The sequence below is a fragment of the Rhinolophus sinicus genome, chromosome 17 (genome assembly GCF_057876585.1).
Source record: "Rhinolophus sinicus isolate RSI-liver-muscle chromosome 17, RSI-T2T, whole genome shotgun sequence".
Lineage (NCBI taxonomy): Eukaryota > Metazoa > Chordata > Mammalia > Chiroptera > Rhinolophidae > Rhinolophus > Rhinolophus sinicus.
Genome location: NC_142517.1, coordinates 190,511,248 through 190,531,905, shown reverse-complemented (window position 1 = coordinate 190,531,905; position 20,658 = coordinate 190,511,248). Strand labels below are relative to the sequence as shown.

The 20,658-nt window shown below is 33.8% G+C and overlaps 1 protein-coding gene across 1 annotated transcript in view; it reads right to left on the bottom strand.

The window, feature by feature from the left end:
- CPS1 (carbamoyl-phosphate synthase 1) overlaps positions 1-20,137 on the bottom strand; it is a 117,847-nt gene extending 97,710 nt beyond the window's left edge. Inside the window, exons 1-3 of the mRNA XM_019727014.3 lie at positions 19,875-20,137; positions 3,672-3,781; positions 496-640 (exon numbers count right to left, since the gene is read on the bottom strand). Of these exons, the coding sequence (XP_019582573.2) occupies positions 496-640; positions 3,672-3,781; positions 19,875-20,000 (381 nt within the window). The 5' untranslated portion in view covers positions 20,001-20,137. The remainder of the gene's footprint in view (positions 1-495; positions 641-3,671; positions 3,782-19,874) is intronic.
- Positions 20,138-20,658: the final 521 nt, after the last annotated feature.

Below are 20,658 nucleotides of genomic sequence, written 5' to 3'. Positions count from 1 at the left end.
AGTATGTAAATTTTTTAATTTTTTATATGGTCCACATTCCTAAGGTATTTTCCAAATTTACCATGAATAGAGCATTTTCATGTGTTTACTTTTAGACTGGCATATAACCTATCTTTCATTCATCTCCTGAAAAGGGTAAGATTAAAAGGCAAAGAGTTAACACAGAGTTGATCATCAAAATCCTTTTAAAAGGTGATTCATCACTACTTCTTGTATCATAGTTATTACTTGGATTTATAACGACATTTTCCCCCCAAATAAAGCCAAGTTTCATCTAAGGCATTAAAGAACAAATCCGAAGTACCCTGAGAAATAAAACTCAAAACAGTATCATGTTAAAGATTTTTCTCATATACCTAGGAAGAGGTTGAAAACATGAATTTAGTAGTTTGTGCTATTAAAATCATTGAGGAAGAAACTTTGCCTAACCTAGAATCTTAAATTAACTACATCCCTTCAAATTGAGACTTTTTAAATAGTCATTATTGGTACTACCTTAATTCCATCAGACTCCATATATTTGCTAAGTCCCAGCTCATCCAGTGCAGTAGTGTCAGGGGCTCCACCATTCCCAATAATAGGATTGGCCATGGTGAGAATCTGTCCCTTGTAGGCGGGGTCAGTAATAGCTTCCGGGTACCTGGGCAAAGATGCCAAAAAATTACAAACAAATCAAAAAAATGTATTTAACTACAATCTACATACATGCTCTTAATTATTGAACCCTTGAAAATTAGAGAACATAAAATTAAAATCCTACGAATCTGTCTCTAGATTTTAGCAAATCTAGGGCAATTTCATTACAGAATACGGACATTTATTTCATGATATGATTGATATGAAAAAAAAATTGGCATAAGTATTAAAGCATAGTCTCATATGATTTTCATTCCCTCAATTTCTTAAAATTTTTAAGTCCTTATCAGGTCTTAATTCTGGAAATATTGCTCTAAAGTTTGCATATCCTAGAGATTCCCTCAACCTACTCGACATGAGTGAGTCCAAACTGATATTTACTGTTAAGGGCTGCCAGTTTTACCAAAATATTAACTGTCAAAAATTAAAAGTTTTCTTTAAAATATCTTTTAGGATACTGAAAAGTGTCCTGATTGTCAGTGGTGGTTGCAGGGGTGCACATGTGTTTTAAAATTTATTGGACATGTAAAACATTGAGCTAATTTCTATGAAATATACATTTAATATAGTTGATTTTTAAAATAGTTTAGTTTTAGAAAGAGGTATATATTTGAGTTATTATATTAGAAAAAAATCAATCCCATAAAATTGACCTGAAGCATTTCTGACTTCTAAATTAAAAGATTCCAAATAACTGTTTTGAAGTACTGATGTGTAATTAGGGAGTAATGCAAGAGGGCTTAATTTTAATGTTTGCCGAAGGAAAAAAATAAGAATATCTGTATTCTTATTATATCTATATTTATATATGCTTTTTATTATATATATACATATATACTATCTATCTATATGTATATGTATAGACATTTAGATATTTATTTTATATATATAATAAAAAGCTTATGTATAGATGTAGATATAGATAGATATAAGTAGATAGGTAGATGTCTTATTCTTAATAATAAGGAACATTATTCCCATAAATGCCAGGAGCTATCTATAGCTTTTCCACACATTGGAAACCATTGTAATGAGGTCCCCCACCACCACCACCACACACACACCTCTTACTTCGCTTTCTACAGAAAGAGTGAAACCAAATCTTTCTTGTGGGTTACTACTGAAAGTGAACTTAGGTGCTGAGGGGGACAGAATCTACAACCTTGAAACCAACAAAGTTCAGTTCAGGCCGTAGTCAACATAAATTCTTCAACCCCCATCCACGCTAACTCCTCCTAGAGCTACCTTTGTCAGCAGAACACTTAGTCTTTCAGCTCAGCAACCCCAGGTGACTAAAATGCTGTGATATTTATCCACACCCCCATCAGCTAATTTCTCAAATGCCTCTCACTTGTCAGTAACTGGTAATTTTTTAGCCAAGTCTTACATACAATATAAATGCATTCCTTGAAGATAAAAAACAAAATACCCCCCTTAATTATCGACCACCTTACTGAGAGAGGCACACGATGAATGAAAACAGCATTTCTCAGTGAAAAATAGGGTTTGTGGACTAATTTCATTAATGAGTGCGTTTTTCTACATCAAAAAAATGTTTAATTTAATTTTACTTCCCTTTCTTCCTTCTCTCTGTAAAAGAACTGGCTGTTTTCTTTAAACATGTGCTTACAATACTCCCCCCAGTAAATGAATAAATACAGCTTGTCCTAGAGAACTGCAGTGTCAGAAGCAAATTAATCTATCAGTTCCTGTATGACTTTTGTGATGTGACAAGATTTATTACCCGTAATCTATCACACAGAAGAAAACTCTAGTGCCCTCCATCACTCTGATCTATATTAAACAGTTGTTTGTTGGCAGGTATATTAACACAGCTAGTAATTAGTGCTGTCAAAAAGCTTAAATAATTGCCTGGTGAAGCAAAACTTTGCAAACAGGTTTCATACACTGTAATTTAATGTTCTCACCAGTGGAACTATTTTAAAAAACCATTTAATACATTTCAGAGAGCCAAGAGTTTAGAGAAGAACAGGCATTAATAATATAATAGAAGTTTGGTAAATCAATATCTTCAATATCAGTTAAGGCAATGTCCCCTTGTCTTTATGAGGCTAACTGAATTTACCTAAAGAATGTATCAAATATTTTATAGTTTAGTCTATTGAATCTCTAATGGAAACCTCTTGAAACCACCTAGTCATCATATATATATATATATATATATATATATATATATATATATATATATTTTCCCAGATATAAATTATTATCTAATACAGCCCCATTACTGTTTGTATGTGGATTCAGAAAGCATGTGATTTTCTCAATATTAAATAATCAGTTATCATTAGAACTGAGGCCAGAAACTTCAGCTCCCGGTTCTCAGTGAACAAACATTTGTCGACTAGATAAGAACAGCTACAGGATTTCTGTAGCAACTCTTACCTTCACTGCAGTACGTTTCTTAGCAGATCATAAATACTAAGTTGGGTCTCAGTTGATAAATTTTGAAAATATCATACCTGTGCACCTGCTCTCCCATACATTAAGACAATGAAATGTATCTGTTATTTTGCATTATTTATTAAAGTGCAAAGTTGTATAAAATACCTAAGGACTTTCTCAGCTCCTTATACTAGTTCATATTAGATGTGTAAGGTTGATTCTTAACTTCGCTAATGGAATGGCACTAGAGTGTGCTAACCATCCTTTTCCCTGCTCCAATTTTCACCTTAATCAGACCTATACCTTGCCTGACAGAAGCCATTGGCCATTTGGTATTCTCACAGAACCTGTGATCTTGCACCCTACATTTCTGGAATACATTGTGTTCTTTTTTGCAAGGGAATACCACTGTCCATGTTCTCGTTCATTTACAGCAACAGGAAGGAGTCTGTGTCTGTGCCTCTTTTCAGGGGTGACTGCAGTAGTATACACACAAGCACAGTGCACTTCAGGACAACATATAGTATTATTACGATGCAGTAATTTTAACTTTCCACCATTAGTAAGACCATCCTGTTATTCCTCTACATAGAGGACGAATAAAGCCTTGGAATAGAAACATTACTCACCCTCCCAGGCCAGTATTAAAAACCACTTCACCAGCAACAGAGGATGGATGGCCAAAAGAGTAACCTTTCATCTTAGTTCCATCTTCCAGGACAATGTGTGCTGTCTGTGCCTAAAGAAACAGATTCATAATTTTTAGCAGAATACAAAATATGAAACACGACTAGTTGAAAAAAATCCAAAGATATAATATACTAACTTATTAAATAAACGCACAATATAGTTGATGAAACCTTACTGCCTAGATTCAGAATTGCTCTCCTGTTACTTGTCACTTTTCTTTAAATATATGGCTCTTGTCACTGGAAGGTGTTTTATTTTATTTTGCCTAAAAGAGAAACTGAAGCATGTCAGTACATTGTCTATTCTACTTGTAGAATTATTGATAATCTAGAAATACTTCAATTTAGCTACATGTCTATCTTTTCCCTTTAAATATTCCCTAGATTTTCTCAAGTATCGCTTTAAGGGAAGTTCATGAATTTGCAGAAACATTGTGAATTGTATCATACAGCTCATCATCACTCTGAGGTTTAGAGATAGAAAAAATCTTTAAGGTTATCTATTAAATTTTGTTCCACAGAGCTCTTGTGTTTGATGGAGTTGTCCCAAAGGCTGCCCCCTCCGTCAGCTTTATCGTCATAAAGAAGCTGAAACTTTATTCTGTGTTAATACTGATACAAAAGCAAGTACTGGGGAAATATATTGTATTCTGCTTCATAGTAGAGTTAATGATATCTATGTCTGGTTCTCTCTTTAAACTACAAGGCATTCTGAATTTGATTATGTTACCATACTAATCTTTGAACCATCTTCTATAAAATTATTGGCTTAGAAGGGGGGCAGTTAGAGAAACTTATCTAGGAAGGAGGCATCAGTCAGTGCTCACAAATACTCTAAATTTCACTGTTGAGGACATTTAAATCTAAATATCCATAAAATTCACAAGAGAGAGAGAGAAATATGTTAAACCACACACCTTGGGGTACAAAATCTAGACTCTAAGAAAGTGTATAGGAGAAAATAATTGGCACATGGTGAAAAAAATAAACTATAAGATGACTACAATAATTGACGAAATCTGCATAATAAATTTATATTTTATTATGTTCGGTATAATATTTTTTAGGATTGAAGATGATATTGTGGTTATATTTTTTAAGAGCCCTTATGGTTTGAAAGATACACACTGAAGTACTGAAATACTTAAGGACAAAATAATATGATATCTGAGATTTGTTTCAGAAGAATCAGGGATTGGGGGAATGAGCAGGAGTATAGGCGAAACAAGTTTGGCCATGAGTTGATTGAAGCAAGGCAGATCACTGTGCTGTTCTCTCTGCCAGGAGTATATGTGGTCATTATAAACAGACACATACTAATGCTCTGCTTTCCTTGCCTTACCATTTTAGGACTGGATCCACAGTGTCTAATTCTTTTGTATCCTGCCACCAACCTGTACTCCCACCACACGCACACACACACCTTGGTCTGCAGCAGGAACTCAATAAATGATTTCTAAACCTCTGTTTCTATGATCTTCTACCTTTTTAACATGCATTCAACTCTTGAAGTGTTAAAATGAAAAAAAAAAACATATCATTTTTCTGTAGTAATCTTCTCTATAGAAATATAATGTCTCTTTTATATGCAAAGTACATAAGTCTCTTGACATTGGAATGGATGCTCTTCAATGTAAAGTAATGTTTGCTTGCCTTTAAACCAATATACCATGGACCTAAATATTGTTTATGTGTGAGTGTGCATACACATTAACTTATATACGCAAAAAACTATTTTAGAATTTCCTATTAAAATTGATATGTATACGATACTCCTTTCAACAGGTGAGTTTATTTTCTTTAATCTGAGGTACAATGCATAGACTTCATGATTATATTTCTGACAAAGATCGGACAAAGTGCTGTACTGCACATTTTATATGTGTTTGTGTGTAGGAGTATGTGTATTTGTGTGCACACATGGGCAGAGTTAGCTAAAAGAATTTTGCCCTCTTCTTGGCATATCAAATTACCTTTGAGGTAAAGTTTTGTTTTATCTATAGCCTTGGAACCACTGTTTGAGACTTCAAGCTTGACATTTATCTTTAAATAGTTATGTTTTTTCTTCTCAGTTACTAAACTAAACAAGTTTTTTGAATTACTCAGCACAAAGGTAACACAGTAATTCGTTGATGTAATATGAGTGGTGACAAGACTTCCCTGGCAGAGATCAGCTTAACACACAAGTTCTCAATTCTGCTCCTATGTCCAAGAAACCAATCACCTTTGCACGTCACTTGTTCTACTGACATGCTATTCTTATTTTAGATTTTATTTTGTCAACTGTTGTTTGTCTATTTATAATTCAAGACAGACGTTAACGATTTTAGGGAGTAAGCGTGATAATGCTCAATATATTTCCAAAGACTCTCGTAAGCTCTTCAAATGTCTGTAGAGTATGTGTGCTGAGAAAATTGCCCAGGTAACTCTGATATGTTTCACTAGGTGAAACTCTTTGGTCCAAGTAATGGAAATTCACTGTCAAAAAATATTTTCTACTGAAAGTATTATTTTCTGTTCTCAAGGAAGTCATGAGTAACCTAAATGCTGTCACAAAAAGGAAGGAAAAAAGGAAATGTTTTTCTTAAATAATATGTAACTTTAGCACCCAAAATAACTGTATTTAGTTCATAAAACTTGTGTGTGAACTGTAAATTTCAATTGTTTTCTGTATACCAGTTTATCCACCCTACTCTGAGCTATACCTGCCTAAAATATCACCTCTGTTTATATTTTTCTTTTACTTTTCTCTATCCTCTACTCATCTAAGAATTTCAAATTGGCTGATCTATGGGTTAGCTACCATGTGATTATTTTAAAGAAAGGTAAAAATTAACATAAGCAAATCCAACTCCTGTTAGCCTGTTTCTAAAATTCTATTTGGTATTTTTCCTCCTCTCTCCATGGGATTAGTTTTCAACTTTGCTTTCCACCTTTTAAAGATATATTTGAGGAGACATTTACTGTTGCTGAAATAGTCCCTGAGATTGTGTTCAATATGTCTTTTTGCTCCTTTAATTATGTTTTCTGTTCTTTTTTGGCAGCTTTTATAGATCTTCCAATCCTCTTTCCCACTACACATTATATTGTTACAAGGTTTCTGTTTATTGCCTATAGTATCCTTTATATTCCACTTAACTACACTGGCCTCCGATGAGTTTAAAGTGATGAGTGCCAATTGACTTATCTATGAATTGATGGAGGAACTCTGAACAAAGGGCTATTATTTGGAATCCCTTCTTCTTGCTAACAGTTCCCCAAATGCTATTTCATTCCAATGGTTCCAAAAGAAATCACCTTGTTACTATTGTAAGATATTTTAGTAGCCTCAGTCCTAGTAGAAAGAGGCCCATAGCCTAGGAATTAGACAATGATATTGAGGTATAATTTAAGTGCCGACTGCTAGAGCACTCTAGCCAAACAATTATATAAATATGAGTTCTACAAAATAAAGGACCTCTATCATGACATGGCCCCTAAGTATTTAATAAAAATGTATATGCAATAAGACGGTTTAGATATTCAAGTCACAACATGTGCCAAGTACCATGTTAGCCTCTGGAAATACGTGGGTAAATGTCTCCAGTCCCTCAATGTGGTAAAAGGATAGATAGGTGCATGGATGGTAAAAACAGAGGAAACCTCAAGAAGAATTATCACTGAAGCACCTGAAGACACAAAGATACATAAAATATCATTTCCTTTGGGAGATTTCACTTTAATAAAATAATCTACCCTTTCTTTTCCATCCATGCATTAAATAATAAAAACAAAAATTTTAAGAATGTCATGTCATATTTTAAATTTTAAGTCCAAAATTAAAAGATTCCTTCAAGTCATTGCTCAAATGTCATCTATTTTCTTGGCAAGACCTACCTTGACCCCTATTTAAAATGACAATGTGCTCCCCACACTATATCTCCTTAGTCTGCTCTTTTCTCATAACACTCATGTCATCCAGTGTCTTATGTTTTTTTAATCTGTCTTATCCCACTAGAAAATGAACGTCACATGGGCAGATTATTGGGTCAGCTTTGTTTGCTGATGTGCCTCCTGGGCCCAGACCAGTGCCTGGACCATTAAAACGATGGGTAGACCATCTTTTAATTTTTGTTGGACAAAGAATCATCGAGGATCAGTCTGAAGAAAATAACATTAAAAATCCTGAAAAGTATGATAACACATTTAATGTTTATTTTGTTCTAGGTACAAATTTAAAAATAAGCAAATTCTGTTTTGAGTTGCCCTTTTCATCATGTTTAACTAACAGTGTCTTTCTATAATATCTAAAATGCAGTTTCATAATGCAAAGCTATTATGGCGGGAAAAAGATGTGTCATTGAGGGTAAAGGACTAAAGAAGAGAACGGTCAGTGGATGGCTACACAAGGATATGCCTGTTGAGTATACTATATATGAGAGTTCAGATACATTCTATGCAGAATTAAGACAAATAATCATGGTAATTCAAAACAAAAGCATTATTTATATCAATTTACTACGTATTTCACATGAAAGAGGTGCCAGTGTCTGAAATACATAACAAACTGTTTTATCCCTTATTTCGTCTTGCAAAATAGACAAAGAATGAAAAAGTTCCCCTTCCCTAGTGTATTCTAAAATGTAAGAGTAAGGGGGGGAAATCCTGTATCGTTCTATGTAGTTTTAGAATAATTCATACAGAGGAATCCTGAAGAAAATTTATTTTACATTTCTCATATTATTCTCACATATTTTTGCCATAGCAAATTCAAATGAAAGGTCTAAATCGAGTTCAAAGTGATCCAAAAATGTTATTTTGAATTCTGAAAGTTATTTACTTTTTTATCACCAAAATTATCTGAACAAACATGTATTATTCACCTTGCTCAATTTGAAATGTGACTCTAAATTGCTGCTGTCTATCTCTTGGTCAATGATTACAGAAAAATACAAGTAAGCAACAAATTCTAAGGTGAGTTTAATCTTGGTAGAACTGAGAAAATGTTTTACTTTTATTTGCTCTCACTAGACATGGAGAACAACTTTTCTTCTTCCAAAATATGAACAGTTATATAGGACTGTTATTTGCACCTGTCTAGTTTGGGTTTTTTTCTTTTGTTTTATTTTGTTTAATATGTCCTTACAGCTCTTCATTTTACTTTTTTTTCTTTGAGTCTTTCACTAATATTCGAATAACTTTTCTTAGTAAACTTTCATGTAAATTAAATCCCATGTGTGACAGGATCCACTTAGTGGCTTAATTTTAACTGAATACTCATTTTCATTAGAGTATAGCTCTTCATTACTAATTAAATGCATATAAAATCATATAAAGTTCAAATCTCAAGATCATAGCCATTAAATAATTTAACTTTTAATTCGTTACCTAATTTTAGATTCAAGTGCCTCAAAGTCAAAGGACTATTTAGATGCTGTCATTGTTGCATTTATTCATATTGACTCAATCAAATTGACAATAAAAGGCTGAAATATAACAAAGAAGTTTCGGGTTGTATGCATTAGTCTTCAGCTTAGCAGTTAAGAGATATTTAAATGACTTTATTAACCAAATGTAAAGCAATCCTTTTCCTCCACTTACTATTATTTATCAACCCAAACATACATAGTCCACTACTAAAGGTAAAAATGAGAGGAACCTTACCACAAAGGGCAACAGAACATGAAGTTTCTATTTGGAAATCTTATTTTGGTGTAGTCAGGCACACTGGGTTTGGCAAATGCTTAGATCACAGATTTTGAAAAATAAAATAACTATCCATTGGAGGGAGATATATATTGAAGGGATATATATATATATATATATATATATATATATATATATATATATATTTCCCTAAATAACGATTACGGAAATGTGCTTATATACTCATAATCTAAATTGAAACTAGTTCACAAAGATATTTTAGGGTAACAGTACAGTATCATTTTCTATCCATTCAGGGAAGAAATTATTTCAAGTGTAGAGAAGGCAGACTTCTGGAGAAAAGCAGTGAGAAGAGCAGAGGCTTTAGGGAAGAAAAAATTATAGACTCCCCTGGCCCTAGCTATTTCAATCTGTGCATAGCTCTACCCCTGGGGACTATCTGAAATCCTGCTCTGTGGAAGGGAAAAAGAGTATAAGTGAGGTTGGGCTGGAGAGAATGATTTTGACCATCTCTTCCACTTTTCACAATTTGGCCCCTGTCCTCCCATATCCTGCCTGGTGAGATGGGGATTTCACTAGTTTTTTGGTTTGTTTCTTTGTTTATTTGCTTACTTTCGGTTTTGGTGTTATACTCTTGATCAAATATTTATTAAAGATCAATTCTTCACATGCCTTTGAAGACTTGTCAGAGAAACAAGCCTTGAAGAGCCACTAGGCATAATAACTCAGGTATGCCCAAGATTTTACCCTCATTCCTGCTCTCTCTTCCTTCCTCCTGTCTAAATTCTACCTTTTGTTAGCAATCCAGGCTTGATCATCTTTGGACTCTAATCACACAAACAGTGAAGGACTTGTACCTTCCAAAGTTAAGGTTAAACAAAACTTGGCACTTCTAATTCACTGCCCTATATTCAAGTATATGACTAATTTATCCAATAAGATTCTAGGCAACACCAGAGTCAAGGAGAGAGGGTCTGCCTTCTCTGTCCAACACAGTATCACCAGCACATAATACAGCATCTGGCACATAGTGGGTGATTGGGGAAAACATTTTGCACCTCTCTGAATTCATACCTGGGCCCACAAAGCTAATTTTCAGGGTCTTTGGAAACGTCATTTAACCTAACGCCTGGTCCACAAGGGACAAGTAATAGGAGTGATTGGTGACTTTGGGAAATGGAATTGAGCAAGACCGGCTCAGCCCTTCTTAACTCTCTTTTCAATGAAAGCTGTTTTCAGTTGTACACCGAGGCAGTAAAACTGCAGTTGTGAATGAATACATTTCACTCAGGGAATGGGAGTTCTAAGAAGCTCATTTGGTTACAGATCTCAGCGCTGTGTTCCCAACAGGTGTAGCAGTAATAAAGCTGATACTCAGATCTCTATGTGTATATGTTTGAATACCATGTTTTATTTCTTAATTGATTCTAAACTTAGAGGTTGATGGAAAGGTGTGATTAATTATCACCCCTAAAATCCTACCAGTAGTAAATATCTAGCAAATATGAATTGGTTGAATGAATGAGTGAATGGTTATCAGGTGGCAAAAATGTTGTATAATTCTATTTTTGTTTCTCTGAGACATACAGGCTGCCTTGCAAATCCTACTCCGGCTTTGTTCCCAGTCATATTCAGACTATCCCTCCTACACTCTGTTCACAAAGATGAGAAGTGATGGGCAATTTATAGCTGTATTTAATACCATGTGATCTATTTCCCAGGAGACTAAGGGAATAAAGAACACCTGCTTCAATCGTATTTTCTCTTCCATATTCCACCAAGTAGAGATGTCAGTGTGTACAGCAATTCCTTTTTATAAAGCCATTACATTATAATTAAGCTTTATTCACACTCTAGTAAAATTGCTTCAGTCAGATAATTTACTAACTGTTTAGCAGAGTACTGCTAAATGATTAAATAATGAGATCATTAAAAGAGGGAAAGTTACAACAGAAAATGATATAAGCATACCCTCTCTTCCACACACATCTTCCCCATTATTTCTTTAAATACTGAAAATATTAAACATTTATTTTTTCACTTCTGCATGATATTTTTTTTCCTTTTAATCAGCTTTTAAATTCTTTGTCTTATTTTTGATGGAACGGTTTTCTAAAACGTAGATTACTAATTCAATATTTTTCTAGTAGTAGTTAGTCTGACAAATCTTTTGAATCCCAAGATATTAAGTCAAATAGTGAGAGATTGGAGTTTCAGTCTCTCTTTCATTGGCATTTTTCCTAACATCTCTTGGGAGTAACAACTTTCAAATCACATCTGGTCCTAAGAATCCAAAGTCTGGATAAGAATCAAACGCTTTTAACAGCCTTAAAAAATGAAGTTCTGCTATTTATGGGGCTTCTAACTCAGAAACTACTAGATGTACGTAGGCCACTGCTGGACACCTGAATGCTTTCCTTTCTACACAAATCCCTACAACATAGGAATTAGCCAAGGCTTCAAGTGAAATTGACACAGCACCTAAACATTAATCAAGGTCCAAGGTCCTTAGTCCATAGCTAATGGTGCCCTTCGTTTGCTCAGTGTTCAACAGCGGACATTTACTTTTGGGGGCCCACTAAGTACATGGTTAGCATGCAACTACCTAAAATGAAATTCAGAGAGAGAGAGAGAGAGAGAGAGAGAGAGAGAGAGAGAGAGAGATCTATACCTTCTAAAAAACCTCTGATTTACCTTGAACCAATGTATAAATTGTATCTGCAATTAATACTTCCACCTCTTGAGAATTATATTTTTCTCCCATCCATGTAATTATGTGGCAAAACATACAAATAAGCTCCCCTCAAAAAAATAGGCCAAGGGTTTGTAACTAATATGGATAGCAAGGAAAATGTATTGAAATGAGTTAATACTTATAGTTTGATTTCTTTTAGCCTGGAGCATACAGATATCGGGGGTCTGAAAGCCAGTTACATTATAAAATAAATAATCAAAAGTTGTGTTTCCTGCGACATTACATAATTTTGAAGGTTAAAGATTGAAATTAGTCATCTCCATGTCATAGTAATACTAAAAGTATTACTTTTATCTGCAAATTTAAAAGAGAAACATCCGTAAGATTGTAGATTTTTTTCACACATAATATTTAAATGGACTAAAGTGAAATTTTCCTGTGTACATGTAATTAGTCCATCTTTAAATCTATATTTTACAATTTTACTTTTCTCTACATTAAATTGAATTATATACATTTCTATATGATCCCTATCATATTACTTTTTAAATGAGCATTTTAATAAAACTGAGCAGTCCTTAAATGTCGTACATTCTAACATTTGTAAAACCTGGAGATTCTTTCACAAATTTTAAGTAATTTTTGATGAAAATACATTTTTGTGAGGGAGGTTACATGTATGTTGAAAGTCCTATAAATTCTCAATATTTATTTTCTGGTTTGTCTGCAACAGATTTTGGTATCATTGTTTTCTATATCATACTTTTTTTTTTTTTTTTTTTTTGTAATGTTTCCAAAATGTGATACCGCAAGCAGAACTGATATTTCCCCTAAACATCTCCATCTCTTTAGGGCTTTTAATTTTCCTTAAAAATAAATTTCACTGTAAACCTACATGTATGCGTCCATTTTCATTTCCTAGTAAGATGATTGATTAGCATTATGGGACCACAAATAAATGACTGCAATTTTGCACTCTAATACTCTCAGTTTGAGATCAAGTTTAAAAGGGTAGATGTTTCAAAGCATTTTCCGGGATAAGAACAACGTAACAATTATTAATGGAAGTCACATAGCTAACTTCCCTATCGAAAAGCTTTGAAAATGTGTCCCTGGTGCTATGCTCAGCTAATTTAGAGGGCTTAGTCTTAGGAAGTAACAGTCAAAATTTAAACATAATTTATTATTTAACCTATAAAAGTTTTTGAAACAGCCTGGTGTTTGTTATTGTTGTTAGGCTTTTCCTTTGCATTCAGAATCAAGTTATTAAAAATCATCCACCCATTGTTTATTTATCATTCTGCATCCCAGCATCATTCCGGGCTAACTCTGAGAATATTGATTCTTTACTTTGCACCAGTTTTCTTTTGATCCTTTTGTTCAAGACACTGGAAACCAGTCAAAATGAGACTTTTCTTGCACTCTAAAATTGCTTATGGTGAATACCTACCACATTAGACTTTTGCATATGTGGAGCTTACAGGACTATATGGGAAAGAAACAAATTGAAAATTGAAAAACAGCATGTTTTGTTATAAACATATGACAATATTTGATTGAAGTGGAAGAAATATGTCAACTTGAAATAGCACTACCCTAAAATATCCATTTACAGAATTACTAATGACCATAAAAAGCAAGAATCCTTACTGATTCTTTGATTTCAATAATCCATTCTCAAATGCAACCAAAAAAAGGAAAGGAAAAAATTTAATTTATTTTATATTACAATAAAGTTCAGTATACATATGGGCTCTAGAGTAAGCAATATAATTACAACAGGAGAACTGATGTAGAGTATTCTAAAGCCAGCTTAAACAACTATGGCTTCAGATATATAAGCACAGTAACAATAATGCCAAATTTAAAATATCCATATGGTGTGTGAGGCCTAATTATAATTCTAACAGGATTTTCTACCTGTATATTTCACTTTGCATACAAAAGCAGACATATATGTGTCCTTGTGTCAACTACAGCACTTACCCATCTGTGAAATGGGAAGAAGAGCATTGTTTCATCCCCTGGGAGTGAGAGTTCACTAGTAAAATGTTCTGGATGTAAAGCCTCAAGCTAATTTAGCAATAAGTTTCATAAAAGATTTGAATATAAAACATTATAACTACAATAATCCTCTTATCTAATCGTGAAAATGAAAAATGATTTACTCAAGGAATCTGACTGTGCTGCTGTTAAATCATTTGGCTATATAAATTATTAATATTTGCATATCAGAAAAAGTAGAAGCCCCATATGTTTATTTCCATTTTCACCAAGGCCTAAAGCGATATAACATATCTGATATCTAGCTTGCCTGATGAGTCTTAGCTATTAGTTCATGCCATCACTCATCCTCTTAAAAAATAAAAAATCTGATCCAACTTTTGGAAAGAAGGAAGTTTACAGCAAGAATTTATTTCAGTTTATCACTGCATAGATAACATGGTAAAAAGTTAAAATCTTGGAATGTTCTTTATTGGTAGATGATATCTTATTTTTTCATTCTTGGAGTTGTGCTATCAAAATATGGATAGTTAAAATTCAGAATTACAGCAAATTTGCTATATCTAGAATATTTAATGAGACTTCTCTGCAGTTATAATGTTAACATTTCAAGATTTCAACGTACTATAGCAGCAGTAATCAATTAACCCTTACAACATCCTAAATTAATATTAAGTCATCTGCTTTTGGTTAAACATAAGCCAGTGTTGGGGAAAAAAAAATCACAAAGTTAATTTCCTTGAATACTTCTATGTTCTGGGCATTTATAAACAAATGAGTCCAGTTTATAAGTAATTCTATTTTAATTCTGTTTCTCACTACAAATAAAATGTAAATTTAGAACAATTTTTATTACAAAATATGTTCATAAAGTGTAGCTTTATTAACAAGCAGGTGATGGGCATACGCTATGTTGTAAAGTGTTCTGAATCTGAAAGGTAGGTCCAATATTGTAAGCTAATTTTTACTACTATATGGTAAAAAAAAAAACAAAAAAAACTAAAATGGTCTTTTTATTTAATTCTACATCATAGGAGAAGCTTATTCAATAAAATTCTTAGTGATAGAGCAACTCTATTGATTCATTTGTAAGAACTTTACATTAGCCAATAATCTCCCTATGAGAGTTAAAAGATTAATATATGGCATTTATTAAGTTGGAAAAATTCAAAGAAAAAGAATAAAGGAATCTTGAAAACATTTTCATGAGTTGAACTCATTGAGACTAGGTGAAGAAAATCAAGTGTAAGCTCGAGATCACTAGGGCTGTGTTGTCTAACACCAAATTTGCCCCGGCCCACGTAGCTTTCTTCAATTGTCGGTCATTGTAGTGACCCTGGGGAACACTGGTCACATCAAGGACATTCAAGGTTCCATAGCAAACTCCTGAAGCCTTGGACGTGCACTCTGGCATGACGAGTGCTTAAGAGATACCAGAAACCCACTACTACACCCCCAATCTCTGGTACAAGTTGGATATATGAAGAAAGTCTAATGAAGATGTGACGGCAGAGGAAATGTTCTCTATTTTCCACAGCATTGGAACCTAAATTCACCTTGAAACCATCAGTAAGTCTGGGTAAGCTTGAGGTATCTTCAGCAAGAGAGGGAAGCATGCAGCCAAGGCTAGGGTCAGTTCTTTTGGCATTTCCCCTGACTAAATTTTTCGTGTCTGACTCAGGGCTGGGACCAGGGTAATGTGAGTGAGATGCCCAGGGTCCAACATGGAAGGAGGCACACAATTGCCCTGATGGTGAAGCCTTCTTCCATGCTGCACTTGAGGTGTTTCACTCGCCCCACCCTAAGCCAGGTTCTGCTCAATGATAGCTTTTCAAAGGGTTTTATGGAAAGAAGCTTAAAATATCAAGGCATTACTGGTGACAAATAAATGAGTTTATACTTTAGAAAGGGGATGATATAAAAAGTGGAGTACATAAACAAAAATGTTTAAAAGAGAGGCCAACTCCCAATTAAAGAAATATTGTCTACCAATTAGGTAAATTTGCTAATCTAGTCAAATAATTTCTGCAACAGCTCTTTTGGGACTGGAATATAATTTATTAGTTCAAAAATTGGGATTACCATGGATGAAACCCCTAAAACATACCTCTATGCAGTAAGTCTACTACAATAGTTACTCTTGAAAGTGTGTGATAACTTAACCCTACCCCCACTTCTAACATGACAGAAGCTCCAATATAATAACAAACTATTTCCTGTGCATGTCTTTAAAGCTACCACAATATAACTAAACAATTCTAATTGTAGGAGTTTTGTAGTTGTTAGTTCTAATCAAATCATAATAGCTCCTCAAGACTGAGCTAAATAGATACTTCTATGTTACAATCAGAATATAGCGTCTTACAAAATGAAAGTCTTTCAAAACGAATAATGATTCCTGGGACTAATTTGCATCTGAAGTGCCAGAGAGAAGGACACGTGGACTGTTAGGTTCCTGTCTTAACCGTAACACAAGTCACCATTTTAAAAAATAAGTGGATTAATGTTAGAAGCAGTACTTATTGACCCCTTTTCTATTCATAAGGAACTTAAACTTTTTAATTTAATACCTTTGATTTCCAAATTCATTTGCAAATAAAAAGAAAACTATTTAGTCTTGGTGACTTTCCAAGACTTGTGAACCAAGAGTTTTTAAATATGTAAGTTTCTTGAAGTCAGAGACTATCCACTAATTACCCATTTATTTCCAATTACTATTCTCCCTGTGTACTCTCAGGGTAGAAGTTTTATGTTTATTTGTTAAATAATGAGTTAATTAATTAATGAAATAGGATATTAGGACGTACATCCTGACTTTTGGAATTGAATTCACTGTAGTAGAAAAAAAGATTGTTTGCTTCATAATCCTTGAATCTATTTCATTTTAAGCAATATTTTCCTAGAGATAGGTTTAACATTAATGCTGAGGTGAAAAAAATCATTATTATAAATATTTGAGAAAGTTTCTCAGAGTCCTTGTCATTTTAATAATTTGTAGTCCATGAATAACATGAAGAAACTCTTCTCTAACCCCCCACTAAGTCCTTCTGCTAAAATGCACAGAACAGAAATTTTTTAAGTATCCAGTTTTTGCTTTTAAAGAATTCTACAGATTTTTAAGCATAGGCCATGTGTGATGATCACTCAGTTCTTTGAGTAAAACAAGAATCATTTTCCCACTACAGGTGACAAAGTGTAGATGTAGAGAGAATATGTGACTTGACCAAATTCAGAACATTAATAAATACATTAAGTGGGATTAGAATCCAGATCTTTCTTTTCCTATCCAGTGTGCTTTCTACTACACAGTTACAACTGGGTGAATGTAATAATGAGCCCTGAACATTTTCAATACTAATAGAAAAAGGTTATGGTCTCTAAAACTTTCATATTTTATACTGCTTGATCATGTATACGACTGATGTCTAACTTCTTTAAAATGTAGAGCACCTTGAAATTCTTTCCTCTTCCCTATAAGTGAAATATAACTGTGTCTGTTGGTAAGATACACTCTATAAATATTAGCTACAAACAAACATGCAAGGAAGGGCCACATACAAATGTGTCACTGCTGTCATCAAACCTACTGTTTCTGTTTGTCACTAAAGGGAGAGGAAAAGTGACCTTTAACGACATTCAAAAGGCAACCGGTTTACAGAACAGTACTTACAGACTTGATCACAGCTTATCTTCTGCAATCCATTTACTATCTATAACTAGCTGTAATACTACTAAGTTTTAGTGACTATCCTCATTACCCTTCACTAACCATTATCCTAATGATTTTAACTAGCTTTAAAATATGGTGCCCATCTAAAAAGAGTAAATTAGGATATATTTTTCTAAGAGAATTGAGTTTTAAAAGTAAAGGCAGGAAGAAAAGTCGGTAGAAGACTGTTTCAAAAGAAGTAAATAACACAGGTCCCCTTGGGCTGCTGTATAGGATTTTAATTTACTATCGTGAAGTTCAAGAACTTCTATTTCCTTCAAAACTCTGGCTAGAAATGGTTGAGTGTGAGTAATAGCTTTAACACCATGAAATGATGGCTTTTTTCTCCTACAAATTTGTCATTCTTACCCATGAACTTTGGCAGAACCTTAAAACGGATCAGCCATCATGAGCTAGAAGAACTACTTTCACAGTAGTCCATCCACATAATTAAACAGTTTTGTTGTAGTTGTATAAAGCACTTATTATGATCTTGGAGAACTGGCTTCTTATCTCAGCCACATCTCCACCATTTTAAGTAGTCACTCAATTTCTCTGTTTCTGATGCTTGTTGAAGATACACCTGTTCCTACCTACCTATTTTTGTGAGGGGGGAAAAAGATACTTCAAGAGACACAACTTTGAAATCTCAGAAGACACATCTTACTCTAGGTGATATTTTTCATTACAATTTATTCTCTCTGAAGCTATACATAAGTACTTTTGAGATATTATCAACATTAAACTGAAACAAGATAATCACTCTCATAGTTTGTATCTAATCACTGTATCTTTAGTGATGGTTTAGAACATATATCCTTTCTGCTCTCTTGTTATAATTAAACCAAATCCAAAAAGCTGTTGTTTTCTGGGTTTCTTAATTTAAAATGATAGTTTTTTTATACTTTCTCTGGAGATCTTGATCTTGAGTTATCTCTCTCTCTCTCTCTCTCTCTCTCTCTCTCTCTCTCTCTCTCTCTCCTATTCTTTTTCCATCCTTATCAGTGGAGATCATGAGAATATATGGGCATTGCTCAGCTCTGCAGATATCACGAAGGGTTAAAACCATATTGAATTGTGACTGGAGCAACCTAAGCAGTAGAATTTGTAGAAGCATTTGGAGGATTTTCAGGCAACTCAGTGAGCCTACAAAGTATACACAGAACACTCAAAACTATTAGAACCTATTTTTATATCAACAAATAGAGGTTGTTCTATGTCTTTTTTCTACTTCACTTTTTACAGCTCTTACTACTAAAGAACTACTGTGATTATTTAAACTTTACATTCACTAAAGGTGATTTTTATTGACAGATTTCCCATGGAGTAATTTCAATCTTCTCTGGTAACAAATGTCTTCTATAGGAAGACAGAAGCTATAGGAAGGAACAGAAGTTCCTACTGGAAATTCATAATTCTATGATGGGGCAGAGGAAGATCACTGAATGTTCCCTTCCTGGACCTGCTCCTCAGTTATAGATACACACAGAGGGACAGAATTATCAGCTGCTAATTGTCTCAGTGTCTTAACCTGCAAAATAAAAATCATAAATTTGGCCTTCTAAAGAAGGGCTAAGAGAGAAAAGGAAAAATCAATGTCTACATGATGATCTGCAAATAGGAAAATTATATTGATACTGACCTTCAATTTTTTTCTCTCAAAATATAACATTTCCAAAGAGAAAACTTTAGAGTGAGTCAATACAGAATAGGGATTTAACACACTACCTACTACAATGTGGCCCATGAACTTATAAGCAACTCCATGTTTCAATCCAAATAATAAACAATAGTGTCTGGGCCCAAACAGAGATCTTACAGTTTTGTTTTGTTTCCTAAGTGTTTTGTTTTCTAAACAGAACACTTACATTTTGCATTCTAACAGGAATTGTGACCATTCTTTTATGTTGGGTGAAAATTACTATATTTTTAGTCAGAGCAGATAAAAATGAGCATCAGACAAATCAGTAGGTTGTGTAGTCAATATTAATAAATTAACATTTCAGAACTGTATTCAAAACTGTATGTGCTTCACACTAAACTATACCCCATACAATTTGATCAGAAACAATAAATATGGGAACATTACCTTGACAGAAAGGAGCCTGATGCCAGGTCTTGAAAATTTCCATTGATGGTGTGCAGTCACATTGGTAAAGCCAAAACCAGTCTTCAAGGCCTTCGCCACTTTGCAAGCTGTCAAAATCCTCGTCATTTTGAAGATGTTGATTTGTGACTAAAATTAAATTACATATACTTTAGGAGAATTTTGATATAATATTTTTTAATTAATGTGAAAGAAAGCTGGGGAGAGGGGAGTGCAGTCAGGTGTTTGAGGCTGACGGCACAGTGATCTTTGACTTTCCATTCATTCTGGCATTAAATGGCTTCAGCACAGCTCCTCCTTCTCTTAACCCCTCCTCCTGAGGTAACGTCCAGAGATGTTCTATGGACATGTAATACATATTGCAACACATCAAACACTACCTTCTCCTGCTGAAATAATGCTAGTGTTGGAGAAAACCAGTCATCCATCAAAGGAATTGCTTATGCAGCTGAATAGAATGACCTAGACACCGTGGACAACCTTAGGAATTTCACTTACCCTGAAGAGTAGCAACTTTCTAGTAATAATGGTAAAGATCAAAGGCTTTTACTTGTATTAGATGTAATGCCTAATTTGCCTCAAAAGAGATTTGGGTTCCCAAAGAAACCAGAGGATGTGCCATTTTTTGCTTGGGAAAAGACAGTGGAAATCACATATAGTAAAAAGGACATCAGAATAAACTTTTCTCCACAAATATAGAGTAAACCAATCAATATTGTTTTTGTTTTGTGTTGTTTTGAGTTAATAAAATAGCCTATTATATCCT